Source organism: Podarcis liolepis (assembly GCF_965112155.1).
Source record: "Podarcis liolepis genome assembly, chromosome: 8".
NCBI lineage: Eukaryota > Metazoa > Chordata > Lepidosauria > Squamata > Lacertidae > Podarcis > Podarcis liolepis.
The window spans coordinates 15,931,299-15,950,118 of NC_139560.1; the positions used below are offsets into that span (position 1 = coordinate 15,931,299).

Sequence of the window (18,820 nt, forward strand, 5' to 3'; positions counted from 1 at the left end):
ACATCAATCCTACTTGGACTGAGGAACCATTATCGCAGTTTCCTCATGCTCTTCTTATTATATTATTCACTGAATTTATATACCACCCTATACCCGCAGGTCTCAGGGCAGGGCACAGAATAAAATCAGAACATAAAACCATGAAATTCGTAATCTAAATGAAAACAAAATAAAAACAACAGCTACCCGACTCTTCTGTCTGCCTCACACATATATCCAAAAAGTCACTATCCTTCTCAGTGTTTTACTAGCCCACTTATTTGTTTACCATCTGCTGTGAGTCAACTCCCTGAAAGAACAGAAACCACCTGAAAAATACAGTCAGTATCAGGGACACGCCCAGCAGAGAGGAATCTCCAGAGAAGGAGGAATTGGCTGCCCCTGAGTTGCCAAGAAGTAGGAGGCGGAGCAAGCGATTAGAGCAGAAGGTGGGAAGGACATGGCGTATATCTGGCCTTAAGAGGGGTCAGAAGCTAGTCGAGTCAACTGACTCCGACAGTGAAGGATGTGTTGTGGAAGCTTGGACTGCTATAAGCCTGTTATTGAGAAATAAACCTCATCTACTTAAACTGCCAGTGTTCCATGTCTTGTGTGGGAGAAACGCTAAACCTGACAGCCAGCTTACATCCAATTGATCATGGCTTTGTTACCTGGCGGCCTGGCAAAGATATTTACTTACCACTGGTGACCAGATGAATAACAACCGACCTACCATACTTGCTTTCTGTCTCTGTGCCTAAAGATTTACAATCCCCTATCTGATGGCTGTATCACCCAGTAGTGATGTATGGAAGTGAGAGCTGGACCATAAAGAAGGCTGATCGCCAAAGAATTGATGCTTTGGAATTATGGTGCTGGAGGAGACTCTTGAGAGTCCCATGGACTGCAAGAAGATCAAACCTATCTATTCTGAAGGAAATCAGCCCTGAGTGCTCACTGGAAGGACAGATCCTGAAGCTGAGGCTCCAATACTTTGGCCACCTCATGAGAAGAGACGACTCCCTGGAAAAGACCTGATGTTGGGAAAGATGGAGAGCACAAGGAGAAGGGGATGACAGAAGATGAGATGGTTGGACAGCGCTATCAAAGCTACCAGCATGAGTTTGACCAAACTACGGAAGGCAGTGGAAGATAGGTGTGCCTGGCGTGCTCTGGTCCATGGGGTCATGAAAAGTCGGACACGACTAAACGACTAAACAACAACAATATCTGGTAAAGGCCACAGCTTCTTGCTTTTATAACGGTACCTTGGGTTACAGACGCTTCAGGTTACAGACTTCGCTAACACAGAAACAGTACCTCGGGTTAAGAACTTTGCTTCAGGATGAGAACAGAAATCGTACGGTGGCAGCGGGAGGCCCCATTAGCTAAAGTGGTACCTCACGTTAAGAACAGTTTCAGGTTAAGAACGGACCTCCAGAACGAATTAAGTTCTTAACCCGAGGTACCACTGTATTTCCCAAGCCCTATTCTGATCTCCTACAGTTCCTTACTAGGGGCAAACATCCTTATTATTAAAATTTGTATATCACCCATCATTACACGGATTAGCCATTTCGGTTATGCTAGGTAAGATTCCTGAGGACATCTGACAGACAAACCACTATTTGAGACAGCTCTGGAATGCAATTCTCAGTGTTACAAAGCACCTACTTTCTTTCATTTCTCACATGCATTTTTTCCCCTCTGAGGGCAAGTACATGCCATGCAGTTCCCCAAGCAAGTAACATGTACAAGAATGCAAAAACTGGGGTAAAGAGTCCATGAAAATGCATATATTGGTACGAATATCATCATCAACAACAACTTTATGACGGTCACAGACCAGCATAAGTTAAAACAGAAAACACAGTAATTTAGGAAATAAAACAGGTAAAGGGGGTAAAAGGGGTGACTCAAAGAAGGGGCAGGGATGTGTGAGGGAGACTTTAAATCAGCTAGAAGGTTGAAAGCAAGCAATTGCTAAAATAACTATAGAAAGGAGGGTGCAAGAGAGGGCACGGGTCTTGCGTATGAGCCTTCAGTTTAGGTCAGGCGCGTGACCCAAACCATTCTTTGGCGAATGTCCATCATAGCAGCGCAAAATCTGGCTGCTGTGTATATTACGTCTGGGTTTGCATCTTGAAGTAGCAAGGGGGTATAGAATTGCTCTGTCTGTACAGGGAATTTGTGTAGTATTGGCAGGAAGAACCTGACTCGTACGTCTGCATAATATTGACAGTGGAAGAAAGACATGTTCTGTAGTTTCTAGTTGCCCTGAGCCACAGGGGCATTTCCTCTCCTCGTATGGTACCTTCCTAAAACGGCCTTCCTGGATAGCTGAGGGGAGGGGCCTGGCATCGGGCCAAAGTGAAGGCCCTTCGCTGTTTTGCTATTTCTAAGTTGGTTATGGACGTGGGTGGTGCTGTGGTCTAAACCACAGAGCCTAGGGCTTGCCGATCGGAAGGTCAGTGGTTCAAATCCCCGAGACAGGGTGAGCTCCCGTTGCTTGGTCCCAGCTCCTGCCAACCTAGCAGTTTGAAAGCATGTCAAAGTGCAAGTAGATAAATAGGTACCACTCCAGTGGGAAGGTAAACGGCATTTCCGTGCACTGCTCTGGTTCGCCAGAAGCAGCTTAGTTATGCCGGCCACATGACTCGGAAAAACTGTCAGGGGACAAATGCTGGCTCCCTCGGCCAATAAAGCGAGATGAGCACCGTCACCCCAGAGTCGTCCGCAACTGGACCTAACGGTCAGGGGTACCTTTAACTTTAAGTTGGTTATATATGGCATCTGGGAATTGAATGTATCTTTTGGTTTATTGATAAGAATAACACAGGAAAATGCTTTGTTTCAGGGGAAATTGTTTTGCAGAGGCACATATATTAGGCAGAATTCCATACAAACGTGCATGTTAATGAGAAATTCACACTAAAATGCTGGTGCATTGTCTTGAGGACTTAGAAAAATTGCAGAGTAATGCAGGGGACAGAACTTAAGTTTGTGGAAACGAGAAAATGAGAGGAAACAAAGCTGACACGTTGATCCATCCCTAGCTGCAGTCAGACAAATAAAAAAAAAATTCACTCTGTTCCTTGCACCTGAAAGAGCCACGTGTGCTGCTCATGGATGCTAGTGTTTTGTACCACAACACCCCTCATGAATTGACCAATCTGTTCACCTTTTGCATATCCATTTCCAGTAAATGTCAGCTCACATGTTGTACTTGTTGCTACTTGCGCCTAAACCAGGCATGCTGCAAACAACCCCTTCAGTCTGAGCAAATATGACACGGACCTCGTCGCAGGTGGCAAACTCCTCTGTTATTTGACCCATAAAATCTGACAGGATATTCAGAATCTCCATCCAACCATCTGTTTCAAATCTTAATTATATGCTCAGGACTCATATCTGTCAGTATAACCTTTCTCTTGGGAAAACTGAGGAGATGGAAGATGCCGTTCTTAATAAAGGATAATGCAATTCAGCAAGATCCTACGAATGTAAGACCATTTTTCTAGTTGTTAATCAACACAAGCCGATAAAGAGCAGCTAACACTGTCAACCTTCTGTGTGCAACCTACTTTTCATACAGCCTCTGTCCTCTCATGAAGGCCTTCACTTCGTTGTCAAGTGGGAACGTTCCATCATCTTTCCGAAAGCGGTAGAAAAGTTTGAGGTCCTTGAATTCCTTATGCTCATCGCAAACTGAAGTGCAAAACCCAGAAGAAGAAGAAATAGTAAACACCACATCAAGAACTTGAAGCAACCATTATGAATCTAGAAGCAATGCAGATACTAAATCATTGTTTTCCTTTACAAAAAAAAACAGGCTTCAGATAAACCACAAAAACGATGGACCTTTTATTGTATTTCGTTAAAAAAAACCCTTAGTTTGTGAAGCTCTGCATGTATTCCTACTTTATTGTATTATCAGCAGTAGGTGGGGGAAATTACTGACCTTTTTTAAAAAAAAATCTGTTGGTTATAGTTTGTTGCATTTTTACCCCACCCTTCCTCTAAGGAGCATGGGGTGCTGTTTCATTGTTCTGTGTCCCCCACCATTTTATCTTCATAGCGCCCTGTGTGATAAGTTAAGCTGAAGGATAACAGAGCTTTGTAGTTGAGTGGGGTCTTAAGTTTGAGTCTCCCTGATCCTCTAACCACTACACTGACTCCAGTAACCCAGAAATAGGAATTTGTGGAAAGTTTACAGGCTGAAAGTGGAGAAGTATCAGTTCTATTTCACTTTATTTATTTATTAAACCAATAAGTCACTTTCCCACCACAAAAGTAACTCAAAGCAGCATACAACAATAAATAAATAACACATATTAAAACCAGCGTAACACAGAAACAGAATAACATCTAATCCTCATTGTGGCGATCCCACAGGGTCCCCGGACGTTTCACCGTCTATTGATCCCTGTGCCACCACTTTATTTCTCGCTGCCACCACCCAGGCCCTACCTGGGACAATACTGAGTCCAGTCAGGGTTAAATTGGAACACAAACTTCTGTTTATTTATTGCAGTTTAACAAGTGTGTGGTTTCATAAACGGTATCGGTCAATTACAATCATGGGGTGCCTGTCCAGACCTATAACTTCCGCTACCTCCTCTCACTCACTAAGCCACCTCTCAGATATTTACTTGTCTGCCTAGCTCCTAACTGTTCCTGACTCAGCTTATTTCGCTACACTAACTCAACCTACCCACAGACTCTATCCCAATTCACTCCCACTCCAACCAACCACCCAACTCCCAACAAACTCCCCCCTTCACCCCTCCCAGAGCTGGTTTTATAGTCCCTCTGACTCCACCCCCCTGGGTTCTGATTGGGTAACCTGTTTAACTATTTCACCTCCAGCACTCTCATATGTGAACATCACACTCATTCCTGTTTTAAACTGCAACACCAAACAAAAGCCTAAGTGGACAAGTGGACCTTCAGCTTGCATTGTGAACTAATAAGAATCAGCACCAGCCATTTCTTAGAAGGGAGGGCAATCCACAAACAGGGCCCCGCCATAGGTTTGTACCACTTACCAAGACTCTCTTTCTATCTTGTGATCAATGGCCGTGTTCACAGGTAATGATAGGTTTCTGGCTTATTGTGGTTTATGACGAATAAGCAATTTGCCCAATTGCTCCCACTTTGAGCCTCCTTTGGTGCGCGCAGGCTAAACAAACCAGGGAAGCTAAACTTGGCTTCCCTCCTTACGTTCAAAGATGAGATCCTGAATCGTTGCTAGTTAGAGATTCATGATCGCTGGCCAACCTGAAACCATAGTTTGTTGCCGACTTACCAATGGCATCTTGTTCAGAAGCAACAAACCACAGTTCCCAGTTTGTTTATCCTGCTTACACCAGGGGAGGAGTGAAGCCGAAGCAAGGGGGCAGCATGCAGTGGCTAGATCTTTATTTAGCGTAAGCTACAAACCCCAGTTTATTGTTACATGTGAACACGGCCAATCAATTACTGGTCTTTTTATCTCTCAGCTGCAGCCTATCTCTGTTTGTCCACTTATTTCATTTTCTTTTATGCACTTAAATCTCTGTATATTTCTCTTTAACAGTTCCCTCCACTGTCCAATATTTATTCAAAACGTCTCATAAGTTTCAACTATCTTCAGAGTTCTACCCCTTCTTATCTTCCTTCATTAAACCCCCTTATGCAATTTCATGTTTTTCATCATTTATGACCCCTTTTTTGTTTTTCTCTGCTTTGCTCCCTTTGCTCCTTTTATTGTCGTTAGGTTAATTAACACATCTTATTTTAATTTTCTGCAAATTTTCTTTTTTGCTTTCTTGTACTCCTACCAAACTAGTGTTCAGTCTCTTATTTTTATTCAGATTTTGAGACTGTGGGTAAGAGAGACCTATGGATTTTATCTGTGCATGGGGTCTGATATTGTGTCCAACATGTGGCTCACCATATGTTGCTGGACTTCAACTCATAGCTGTCAACGTTTCCCTTTTCTTGTGAGGAATCCTATTCAGAATAAGGGAATTTCCCTTTAAAAAAGGGAAACGTTGACAGCTATGCTTCAACTGCCATAATTTCTGACCCCTGAAAATGTTAGCTGAGGCTGATGGGAGTTGTAGTCCAACATCATCTGGAGAACAAAACATTGGCTAGCCCTGGGTTTAAGTAATTAAACACACACACACACACACATATATATATATACTGTGTGTGTGTGTATGTATGTATGTGTGTGTGTGTGTGTGTGTGTGTATATACACACATATATATGTATGTATATATATGTGTGTGTGTGTGTGTGTGTATATATATATATATATATACACTCCCTTCAACAAATGGATAGAAAATATGCACAAACTTGCAACACATGAACAAGTCATGTTCAAACGTAGACTTGTCATGGACAAATTTAATGATTTTTGGAATTCATTTTTATAATGTGTGTTTTATAATGTGTGTTTAAGGTAACTACAATAACAATCATGTAATGTTTATTTTAAAAATGTTTTCTACATAGGTTTATTTTATCTTTATTATGCTTGTCACGTCTTACCTTATTTTACCTTGTTCACTTATAATTTTATACTTTTTCAATAAAGAACATAAAATTTAAAAATAAATAAATGATGATTTAATCCAGCTGCTTTTTCTTCAAAATAAACAGGGCTTTTATTTCTTTAAAAAAATGTGAATAATGCAATGTTTGGTTTGGCCCTAAAATAATGCATGCCAAACACTCCAAATATAAATGCTATTATAATAGTTAAGCAAGCTTCACAATCATTCTTTAGGTTTTTGTTCTTTCATATTGACTAATAACACACAATGATCACCGGGTCAGACCTGCCTGCACCCTTAACTATAGTTTCTGGCTATGGGCTCGGGTGTGCTGCTTCTTTCCACCCACCGTGGTGAATGATGCTACGATCCAGTAATTTTTGCACTAGTTTAATTGCAGTCTCCCTGTCAGAGGCCTCCTTGTGATCAATCAGCCAGTCAATCAGTTCTTTGGCAACGAAACAGTTTGGATACGTCTTCAGGTGATGTCTCCGATCTTTAATTATCTTTTCTTCATGCAGTCTGAGCCTGTGAACCAAACAATATCACGCCGTGAGAAATCTTTGCATAGCATCTGCCTCAACATTACAAGCTGGAAAGAAAAAGCTCGTATCAGAGTGGTGTCAGCTAAATAATAATAATAATAATAATAATAATAATAATAATAATAATAATACATAGTATTTTGAAGGTATCGCTGGCCTTGTATCCTCACTTCCATTTAACACTTCCCTCTGCTATCTGTAGCCACACCCCTTTTTAACAGAACAGAATTACCTCAGAGCATCTACAAAGTGCCTTTCCCTTCGTCTCTCTGCCCCCCCCCAAAACTGAAGTTTGTGTCAGTACATGTTAGCATTACTAGAGATGTAAAATATTATATTGCCCCCATACAGTTTCTCCTTATACCATAATTTTAATGTTGTTTACTCAGTTTTATTTCACATGCCCTGCCATGTTATTCTTTTGCGGTTGACATTTGGTATTTTAGTGCCCAAGACTGCAATATTACAATCACTTGCCTGGAATTAAGTCCCATTAAAGTGAACAGATATCCGAGTAGATATGCATAGTATTGCACTGTAAAACAATACAACTAGAAGAAGCTTGTGCTTATACTGCAGTTGCAGAAAGTCTGAATTTACACTGATATACTGTGCTGACTGCATATTTGCTCAAGTGCATAAACATCGTACATTTAAGGCACCATCTTTCCCCCAAAGACTCCTGGGAGCTGTAGTTTCTTAAAGGTACTGAGAATCGTAGCTCTGTGAGGGATAAACTACAGTTCCCAGGATTCTTTGGGGAAAGCCATGTGCTTTGAATGTTTGTATGGATAGGACGATAGTTGCTTTGGCTACATCGGTGTGTGTGTGTGTAAACAATATGAAGGTGGCACAGGAGTTGCAAGCTGGATTTTCAGAGTGGGAGAGGGAGTTTTGCCCTTGTATTAAAATGGGGGGGGGGGGCGAAATGTCATATTTCACAGTCTCGCATCCTCTGATAAGTCCTATAGATTTGGATGGAGTTAAACTTTCAAGTAAGCATACTTTGGATTCAGGGCTGGCTCAAGAGACATTGTCGCCTGAGGCAAAGTCAAGGTATGTAATATCCAAGGCAGCAAAATAGTCAAGTTATTTTGGCACCTGAGGCAGGACACCCCACTAGTGTTTTTCCCGTGCCTTGTCAGTAAAAATATAACATTATTATTATTATTATTACAACTAAAAATGTCCTGCTCTTTCACGACGCACAAAATCAGTTGCCTAATAGTAGGGCCGGCGCTTATTTTGATTTCCACCTTATGGTTCAGTTATAATTTGCATGAGGAAGTGCCTGCCCATCAAAGGTCTAGCAATGCATGGGGAGCAACGTGGGAAAGGGGGTTCCAGAAGAAGCATCTTTCCATTTGAAATACGCTAGCCTTAAAAAAGCAACAACTAAGAATTAGAAGCATTTAGAATTAAGAAGCAAGCAGGCTTCCTTCCAGGGAAGATGGCAAGACTCCCACACAGGCCTGAGCCTTGGCATCTCTCTTGGAAAGTGAGCAATGTCCCCGCTTCCCCTGACGCTACTAGGAAAACACAATTACAGTGGTGCCTCGCAAGACGAAATTAATCCGTTCCGCGAGTCTCTTTGTCTTGTGGTTTTTTCGTCTTGTGAAGCACGGCTATTAGCGTCTTAGCGGCTATTAACGGCTTAGCGGCTTAGCGGCTATTAGCGTCTTAGCGGCTATTAACGTCTTAGCGGCTTTAAGAAAAAGGAAACAAACTCGCAAGAACTCGCAAGACGTTTCGTCTTGCGAAGCAAGCCCATAGGGAAATTCGTCTTGCGGAACGACTCAAAAAACGCAAAACCCTTTCGTCTAGTGAGTTTTTCGTCTTGCGAGGCATTCGTCTTGTGAGGTACCACTGTATACACAAGACGGGAGCCACAGGGAGGCCAGAAGTGGTGGAGGTCTTCTTTCGGAGAATTTCCAGGCCCTGTTCCCCCCTTTCCCCCTTTCATTTAAAAAGTAGCTCGCTCTCTGGTGTCTGGAGATCATGGAAGCAGCAGCAAATATAGACCTGAATAGGAAAATTTAATAAAGAAAACACAAGGACAGTCTGAGAATGGACAAAGGAAGGCAGACAATAGGCTTCTTCACACATCACACTGAACACAGCTGTCTCTCCCCATGTACAAGTGTTTGCTTGAAAGAACACACACTTGTTAGTTTGCACAGCTCGGGTACTGTGTACACAGGTACTCGGAGTGTACGCTCATGTGAATAACTATACAAGCGTTTCAGCTCAAGTATTCAAGTGCAGTGGATGCTCAGGTTGCGAACGTGATATGTGCGCGATGCACGTTCGCAACCCGCAGTGTTCTCAACCCGCAGCAGCAGTCCGTAACCCAAAAGAAACGCAACCTGAAGCGTCTGTAACCCGAGGTATGACTGTACACACATACTGAGTGTGAACGTCCTTAGAATTTTGATTTTATTCCAGCTTAACTGTCCTTGCTTCAGCCAATGTATCCTCTGCTAGAGATCTCTAGGTCCCCTCACAGAACTAAAATGACCGGAGTTACTTGCAAAGGAGAGCTGATGGTTACACAAGTTTAACTCTCCAACAGAGACACACTCAAAGTACTTAAAAAAAGCTGCTGTAGGCCTGGCAGATGGTGAAACTGGTTCTTGGCCTGACGGAAAATAAAAACACGAGGAAACACGGAATCAGTTTTCCAGTGCCATGTGTTAAAACAAATAAACACACTCCAGTGTGTCGATTAAATGAGTTTGAATGTCGGCAGCAGCCAGGAATAATTCTTCCACATAAGTGTTAACAAGCTTCTCATTACCACATTATTTGTGATACCCAGCTGCCAAAAGTTACGTTAACTACATCCAGAGCTACAGGAAAACGTTGTGGATGTATGCTGTAATATATACATGCACAGGTAAGTATAGAAGGAGGTTCAAACTGAGGTGCAAATGTGGTGACTGGTATCTAAGACTTTTTTTTTTTACTGTCCCTATATATTTCTAGCAAGGCTGGGGAACCTTTGGCCCTGCAGATGTTGCTGAAGTACAATTGCCACCAGCCCAAGCAAGCATGGGCAATCAGGAGGATGGATGCTGAGGGCTCTTCAGGATCTGTTGGTATGAGCTTCCTGGCCTGGGATTGTCCTCTTCTGCCAAATATGCTCCATAGCCGAAGCACTACAGTGAGGAACTCAAAAGGCCTTCCCCTCAATATTTGCTTGAACTACATTGTAGTTGCCCTATAGTTTTCCTGCCTAAGCTGGTGGAGGAGGTCTCGAACATGGTGGAGTACCCTTGTGTTATTTTATTGGGGGACTGTAGCGTTACATCAGGACTGGGCTCAGGTGTGATGGCCTGGGATTCAGACTCAGAGGCTGAACCTGAGGAATCCCACCCTGCACAGGGGTCCCCACCTCCAGAACCAGCTGAGCCGGGGCTGGGGCCTGAGCCTGAAGGGTCCTCACCTGTGCTGGATCTCAGGTGCAGGCACCAGCTGAGTCTGCTCTGGCCCCTGAGGTGATGGAGGACGCATTGCCTGCAGGTGCTCCACTCTCAGCCCCATCAAGGGGAAGAGGAGGTTGCCTCTGGGTCCGGTAACCTTCCATCCTCTCCTGAACTGCAGAGGCTCAGGGCAGAAAGGCGGAGGGAACTAAGTTCCTGCAGGAGGAGTGCTCGCCTCCAGGCCAGGAGAGGCGAGTCACCTGTGGACTGGGGTCGCCCTATGCCTCGGGGCAGATAAAAGCCAGTCAGCCCCAGTCTCAGGTTGCCGGAGCAACGTTGTTGCTAGCCTGTTCCCGCCTGCACCCTGTCCTGCTCTTCTGCCAGAGTTCCTGACCCCACTCGACTCCCTGCCTTGGACCCAGCTACAGCTTTGATGGACAGCCTCCATACCGCACCATCGACCTCAGACTGGAATCGGACCTCGCCTCTCAGTTAGCCCCCGGGACCAGCACATCAGGACTTCGTGGCATCTACAAGGCTGTCCCAGAGCATTGCAGGCCTGCTCATACTGCAGGCCATACCATCTCTGTCTTGTGGCCCTTCTCCTCTCCTGCCTCTGAATCTGGACTGCTCTCTGCCACAGCCTCTTCCTGCTCACTAAACCCTGTTGCCTCTTCAGCTTCCGACACCACCTCTTCCCCGTCTGCCCCCTCTTCTCCCTCTGACCACTCATTGTTGTCCCACCACCAACCCCCTGGTGGGGGCCTTCTTCCCTAGGGGGTTCCCCAGCTGTTGCCTCCCACCACTCCTCTGCTTCCAGCCAGTCCATGACATCCACTCACTCCTGACTAGGGAATCCAAGTTGACCCTCTGCTCTCTAGCAACATTTTCTGAAGAGCAACCGGGATCTGTTAGCCTCTCAGTTAGCCCCCGGGATCTGTCACTATGTACAGTAAATATAGCTCAGGCTTCTAGCTACATATCCCACGACCATGACTGGAATTTCCTATTATTCCAAGCCATAACTGGCTTCTGAGGAAGAGACAAGGAGAATATAGTTCTCATGAATGTCACTTGCTATGTGATCAGCATGTTACATGCAGTTAGATCACTGTCAGTTTGGACCCAAACAAGGAATTGACACATTAAAATTAGTGCTGGTGCTAAGCAGACTGTATGGACACCGTATAAATGTTTCCACATCTATTTTTGCGTACGAAAGGCAAGAGGCTTGGACCACGGTTCTTTGCAGCTTTTTTAAGCACTTTTGGCTGTACGGAAAGAGATAGGATTTCAGCCTAGACCTTGAAATAGGTGTTCTAGAAAATGTATTTTAAAATAAAGCAAGACTGGGTACTGCTTGGATAATTTGAAGAAGGGCTTTGGCTCAGTTCCAGAGAAGGTCCAAGTTTCAATATCCCTGGCATCTCAAAGTGGGGAGTTGAGAAAGTCACCTGTCCAAAATCCTGCACAGTTCGATGAACCAATGTTCTGACTCAGAAGAAGATGCTTCATGTGTTCCTAACTGTTCACAGAAGAGTAAAGTGACACCAGAAAGCACTTAGGTTATTTGGAAGAAGTTTGCTTTCAAGTTATTTCACAGATGAAGCAGTGCAGCCATTTTGGTTTGGAGCTACGGTATTAACTGAATTGTGTTAGAAGAGGTATGGCAAACCCTTAGCCCACAAGCCCCAATATATTTTCAGTGACAAAGTTTTAATATACCCCACAAGTGTCCCAGGAAAACCGGGGCATCCTGTTTTTTATCGCAAGAATACGTCGGCCATTTTGGTTGCCACAATTTCGCAACATGCTTTTTACCCGATTGTGCGTTTTAGGGTGCCATGCTGTAGCACCCTGCTTGTGGTTAACGCTTAGCTGGAATGAAATATTCAACGCAGCAATAGAGAATTTAAAATAATTATTTATTTGTCAGACAAATAAATGAGAGGCACAGTGGTATATGGTTACCAAGCTCTGGCCTGGCCCCTGCCATTATGGCCAGCCCTTATATTCCCTTAATCCAGCCCCCTTTGCTCCTCCTGTGGCTGCCTCTGTCCAATCAGCCTAGTTGGATTTCCTATTGGCTGATTGCTAGAACCAATCACAAAAAGATACACCCATATCCTTCTGTCCTTATATGGAAGACAAACAGCTATATATTGTTACATCTATAAATGACAAATAAGTAGTAATATATCTTACATGTGTCTCAACAAGGAATCTTAATTACCAGCTCACCTCTTGCCCTCCCTGCCCTATTGCCTTCTAAAACAAATGGTTAATCTTAAATTTTTATCTTAAACATATGTCAAGGATCTTGAGTTTCACATCAACATTGAAAGATATCCTTCATTTGAAGGTTTCTAAACAAATGTCTGGCAGCTAATATATCAGGACAGCATTTGATGGCGTCTTCTTGTCTGGCAAGAGGCTGGACTGGTGGCTGACTTAATTTCAAGATAAATACAACTCTTCTAGCATTTGTTAAATCCTTTGCATAATTACATTTAAGCCAACATATTTAATACACAACACAGATAGCCTCTTAAAAGGAATAAGGCCTTTTTAAAGTAGAGAGAGAAAGAAAGAAAAGGACTCAGTTTAAAACAGTTTCAAAAGAAGGCTCTTCAGTTCACATCCCCCCCCTTTAGCAAGCTGCTTTTCCCATTATCTGTTTAAGGAAGAAACAGCTTTAAAAAGACTTCCCAGCTAGATGCTTTAAAAAGACTTCCCAGCTAGATGTTTTTTCTCCCATTTACCTCTGGCCTTAGAAAATACAGCTCAAGGTTTTAAGAGAGGCCCATGGTATCATTTTACTATTTGCCCATTCCTAATTATATTTATCTCTGCCTTTGTTATCTTCTGTAACATGTAGGGTCAATGTCCTGCTTTTAGTCTGTAATTTCAGCTTTTATGACTTTGAGAATTGTTTTCTGCTATCAATCAAAAAGGGGGCCCCTTGTCTTAGGAGAATGGCCAAGGTTTTCTCTGCCTGGCATTGAAACATTTGAAAATCTACTTTTGAAAATCTAAGCCCTCTTTAATATACAAGTCCTGATCAAACATTAATAAAATGCAGGCTTATGCCTGATGCCTCATTCCCCCCTTTCAAGCTCAAGGACCTTCGTCCCAAGTGTCCTTGATAGCTTGACCTTCATCATATTCCTGAGGTAAAGCTCTGTATAGGGCCATGATATGAGGTAGAGTTTCATTTGAAACCATCTTGCTAATTGTACTTCTAAAACATGAAATGATACATGGCATCATACATAAAACCATTACCACTACTGTCAAGAAAAACAAGCAAGACAATAGTATCCCTTTGAGTCCTGTGACATTAGGTAACCAATTGGTGAGCCATCCCATATCCCATCCTTCCCATGTTTGTACTGGGACATGTGCTATATTCTCCATCTTTGTGGCCAACACACGGATTGCCTCACCATTATCTGAAATGTTAAAGCAACAGGCATTCCCTGTCAAGTTCAAGACTCCACATAGGCCTCCCTGCTTGGCAAGTACATAATCCATTCCCATTTTCAGCTGCAAAATGGCGGCTCTACTTTCATCCAACTGTTGTGCAATAAGTCTCAAACTCCGGGCCGTTGCATTGGTTACAAGTTCCACTACTGCTTGCAATCGAATTATTCTGTTTAGATTATAAATAGGATCCCGTGCCCCTTGTATGAGCTCACCAGGATTCCAGGAGGCAGGATCATAATAGGCTATAATGCGCTCTGGTGGCCAATCATCAGTACCGCTCCAACTTTGGGTACTTCCTCCTGCTATATGAGAAATATCAGCGTTTCTTCGTGTACGCTTGGGCAAATTAGTGGGCATAATCCACATTGGCGGCAATACCCATCCCAGGAAACAAGTCCCACTCCATTTGGAGGGGAGTTTCTTGTATGCCCATTCTCCACATATCCACCACAACCATCGGGTCTGAGGTCTTTGGTACGTGGAGTACAGAAGGCGAAATAGCAAAAGAGGTAGAGAGTTCACAGTGCAGTATGTTAGATTGCCTTTTTCTGTCACAGTTATGTTCCATACCACTTTCCATGCATGAATAAAAGGAGGTGCACAGGGCAAGGCATCCCGAGTTCGATAGGTAGTATCGTGTGCCCAAGTATTCTTAATATTATCCCAAGTATAGTGACAATGAGAAGAGCCTATCATGGTAGAATCAGCTGCATCTGATGATTTATGTACACAGAATTCCCCTTGTACAGGTATAACTCGTAATGGTTTAGTTGAGTTCCATCCGGGAAAATTCTGTACTTCTGTCTGGTGTGGTATTTCGCTTACCATACCAATGGCATCTAATGGTATCGGTAATAAGGGCATACCTCCCTCTGAATCATCTGGCCCGAGAGAGCAAACAAGGCAATTGGTCCTATTTGCAACATTGGCTACCATTTCAGCTAACCCTACCCACATATTGTGGTCATGGTGGAATCCATATTTAGTCAATTTGGCCAGATTCAAGGACCCTTCCCCTTCCCAAGGGATCAGGATTAATAATAGAATCATGTTGATGTCTAGCATATGCATTCCTTCCACAAAAGATTACCTTATAGTGATAGCAAATAAATATTAGTCCCAATATAATTCCCCCAGTGACAGAAATGGGGAACCACCAAGACCAAAACATATATCCCGAGGATCCCCAATGAGTAATATCTCTGATAATTGTTCCACAAGGGGGTGGGCAGTCAATTAATTGTATAAGAGAATCTTTCCTTTCACAATCGCTGGTTCAGATGCTCCTCAAGCTTCAGGCGTGCGCAGGTCAGCCAGCTTCCAGGTTGTGGCTGCAGCAGGCCGGTCGTCTAATGTTGCCCGTGACCTAGCCCGTTCCCGGTAGGGCTAGATACAGGGGTTTTTGGAGAGAGTCAGTTTAAGAGGATTAGAGGGGTCACCTTTGCACGTCCAACTGCCTTCGGACTTCTTCAAACGGGAGTGATGAATCCAGGGGGTCACCTCAGCTACCTTCACCGCTGTTGGAGTAGAGAGCAAGACGGTGTAAGGTCCACGCCACTTAGGTGCAAGTGGATCACGTTTCCACTCTTTCACCCATACGCTATCGCCAGCCTGGAACTGATGAATCGGCTCGGCAATGCTGCACGGCGTGCGCTCGAGGACCCACCTGTTAAGAGAAACAAAAACACGGGAGAGAGATTGCACTTGTCCCTGTGTCACATGGTCTCCTATTTGTTTAAGATCAGCTGGAATATCCTGAACAAAGGAGGGCGGTCTCCCATACAGGAGCTCAAAAGGTGACAACTTAAGTCTTTTTGTGGGTGCACACCGAACACGAAACAGTGTTATGGGTAACACATCTACCCATCCCAATCCCGTTTCCTGGGTTAATTTTGCCAATTGGGTTTTCAGAGTCCGATTCATTCTTTCAGTTTTCCCTGAACTCTGAGGCCTATAGGCTGCATGCAGTCTCCATTTCACTTGTAGGACTCGACATACTTCTTGTACTACTTGATCAATGAACGCTGGCCCATTGTCACTTCCAATGCATCTAGGTAATCCAAACCTCGGGATCAATTCAGTGAGGAGTCTCTTAGTTACCTCTCGTGCCTTTTCAGTTCGGGTGGGAAAAGCTTCAACCCATCCGGTAAGAGTATCTACAAACACAAGGAGATACTTGAATCCCTTAGAAGGGACCAGCTCTGTGAAGTCCACAATTAGGCTTTCCATGGGGACATATCCCACATGTTGGATTCCAGGAGGTTGTACCGGTCCCTGCCTGGGATTGTTTTTAGCACAAAGAACACATTTCTGTGAAATGCAAGTTGCTAATTGTGATAGGTTAATAATATACAACTTCCGACTGAGACTCTCTCTGGTTGCAGTACCACCAAGGTGAGTAGATTCATGATAATTTCTTACAATTGTGCCTGCTAGATGATGAGGTACATAAATCCTATTGTCTGGCAGGATCATCCAACCGTCCTTCACAACTGCTCCTTCCTGTTCAGCCCACTTCCTCTCTTCTGGGGTATAGTGAGGTTTAACTTCTTCTGGAGCTACCTCTGGTATGAGGGCTGCTATAAATCCTCCCACAGGCTTTTGGGCTGCCTCTCGAGCTGCTTTGTCAGCAGCATGATTTCCTCTGGTTATTGGATCCCTTCCTCGTCCATGACCTTTGCAGTGCATTACAGCAATCTGTTCTGGAGCCCATACTGCTTCTAACAGGATTTCTACTTCAGGTCCATATTTCAAGGCCTTCCCGTGGGCTCCTATTAGACCTCTTTCTTTCCATAGAGCACCATGTGCATGCAGGGTTAAGAAGGCATATTTAGAATCAGTATAGATGTTTGCCTTACATCCGGCTGCCAATTGCAGAGCTCTAGTTAAACCTATAAGTTCAGCTTTTTGTGCTGAGGTGCCAGCAGGCAAAGCTTCAGCTTCCACTACTTCCTCATTGGTGACCACAGCATATCCTGCTCGTCTGGCACCTTCATGCAGGTAACTGCTACCATCAGTATAATATACAACATCTGGATTTTTCAATGGTTCATCTTTCAGATCGGGTCTACTGGAATAAACTTCATCCATTATTTGGAGACAATCATGTGATTCTTCATCATCTACCTCTGGTAGGGGCAGCAAAGTCGCTGGATTGAGCATATTCACTACTCGTAGATGAATCCTGGGATTTTCACACAATAGGCCTTGGTACCTAGCCATCCTTGGGTTCGTTAGCCAATAACTACCCTTATATTCCATGAGTGTCAAAACAGCATGAGGTACATTCACATACATTGTCTGGCCGAAGGTAAATTTATCAGCTTCTTTGACAAGGCTTGCAGTGGCCGCTACTGCCCTTAGGCATGGAGGCCATCCTTTTGCTACTGAGTCCAATTGTTTTGACAAATAAGCTACTGGACGATTCCAACTTCCTAATCTCTGGGTCAGGACTGCCGCTGCAATCCCATTCTGTTCATGTACATACAGCTGAAAGGGTTTTTCCGAATTAGGCAGTCCAAGGGCTGGGGCCTCCATAAGTCGTTGTTTGATAACTAAAAAGGCTTGTTGCTGCTCAGGTCCCCATACGAATGGGTCCTTTTCTGCACCTCGAGTGCTTTCATGTAAGGGCTTGGCCAGACTGCTGAAATCAGGTATCCATAGTCTACAAAACCCTGCTGTTCCCAGGAATCCTCTGAGTTGTTTCCTTGTGGTAGGTTCCTTGATAAGGCAAATAGCTTCTTTCCTCTCTGGCCTCAATGCTCGTTGTTGGTGTGAGATGTCAAAGCCCAAATATTTGACCTTTTCTAAACATAACTGTGCCTTTTTCTGGGAAACTCGGTAGCCAGCTTGCCAGAGCAAGTGGAGCAGTTCCTCTGTACCTTCTTTACAGGTATCAAAATCCTTTGCTGCTAGTATAAGGTCATCTACATATTGCAGAACCACCTTTTCTCCAGGTATTGAGGGGTAACTTGTTAGATCCTTCGCCAAGGCAGTGCCAAATAAAGTTGGGGAATTTTTGAATCCCTGGGGCAATCTCGTCCAAGTTAGCTGGCCTTTTGTTCCTGTTAAAGGGTCTTCCCACTGGAAGGCAAATATAGGTTGGCTCTGTGGTGCCAGCCGGCAACAGAAGAATGCATCTTTCAAGTCCAATACAGTAAAAAATGTTGCTTCTGGTGGGATCAAACTCAGCAGGGTGTATGGGTTTGGTACATTTGGGTGCAAGGTCTCGATAGCCTGGTTTACGAGCCTCAAGTCCTGCACTGGCCTGTATTCATCTGTCCCAGGTTTTCGAACAGGCAAAAGGGGTGTGTTCCATTCTGATTGGCAGGGCTTAAGCAGACCATATTTTAATAGGCGGTCCAAATGTTTCTGGATGCCCTCTGCTGCTCGCCGGGGTAAAGGATATTGCTTTACAGATACAGGGGTAGCCATAGGTTTTAAGGTTACTACAATTGGAGCTATATTCTTGGCCATTCCTGGTGGGCTATTTTCGGCCCATACTCCTGGTGGCACCTGTAGAGTTCGGAGGAGCTTGTTTAACTCTGTATCCAATGTAGGTTGGACTTGCAGGGCTGACATTAGGCGCCATGATTGTTCCTTAGGTACTGAGAGGGAAATTATTCCTGCTGCCTTTGATGGCAGTTTCATTTCTGGACCTCGAGGAGTGAAGGTGATTTGGGCCTGCAATTTGGACAGCATATCTCTACCTAAGAGAGGTATTGGACACTCAGGTATATACAAAAACTGATGGATTAAACGATGTCCCCCAATCTGGCATTCCAAAGGTTGGAGGAAAGACCTCTTAGCTGACTGACCAGTGGCACTTTTAATGACTAC

At 44.0% G+C, this 18,820-nt stretch overlaps 1 protein-coding gene across 3 annotated transcripts in view; it reads right to left on the reverse strand.

Moving 5' to 3' along the window:
* DEPTOR (DEP domain containing MTOR interacting protein) overlaps nt 1-18,820 on the reverse strand; it is a 73,162-nt gene that overhangs the window by 41,276 nt on the left and 13,066 nt on the right. For all 3 annotated transcript variants that reach the window (XM_083516896.1, XM_083516898.1, XM_083516897.1), the window contains 2 exons: nt 6,878-7,056; nt 3,564-3,687 (listed from right to left, as the gene is read on the reverse strand). In XM_083516896.1, coding sequence (XP_083373022.1) covers nt 3,564-3,687; nt 6,878-7,056 — 303 coding nt within the window. The remainder of the gene's footprint in view (nt 1-3,563; nt 3,688-6,877; nt 7,057-18,820) is intronic.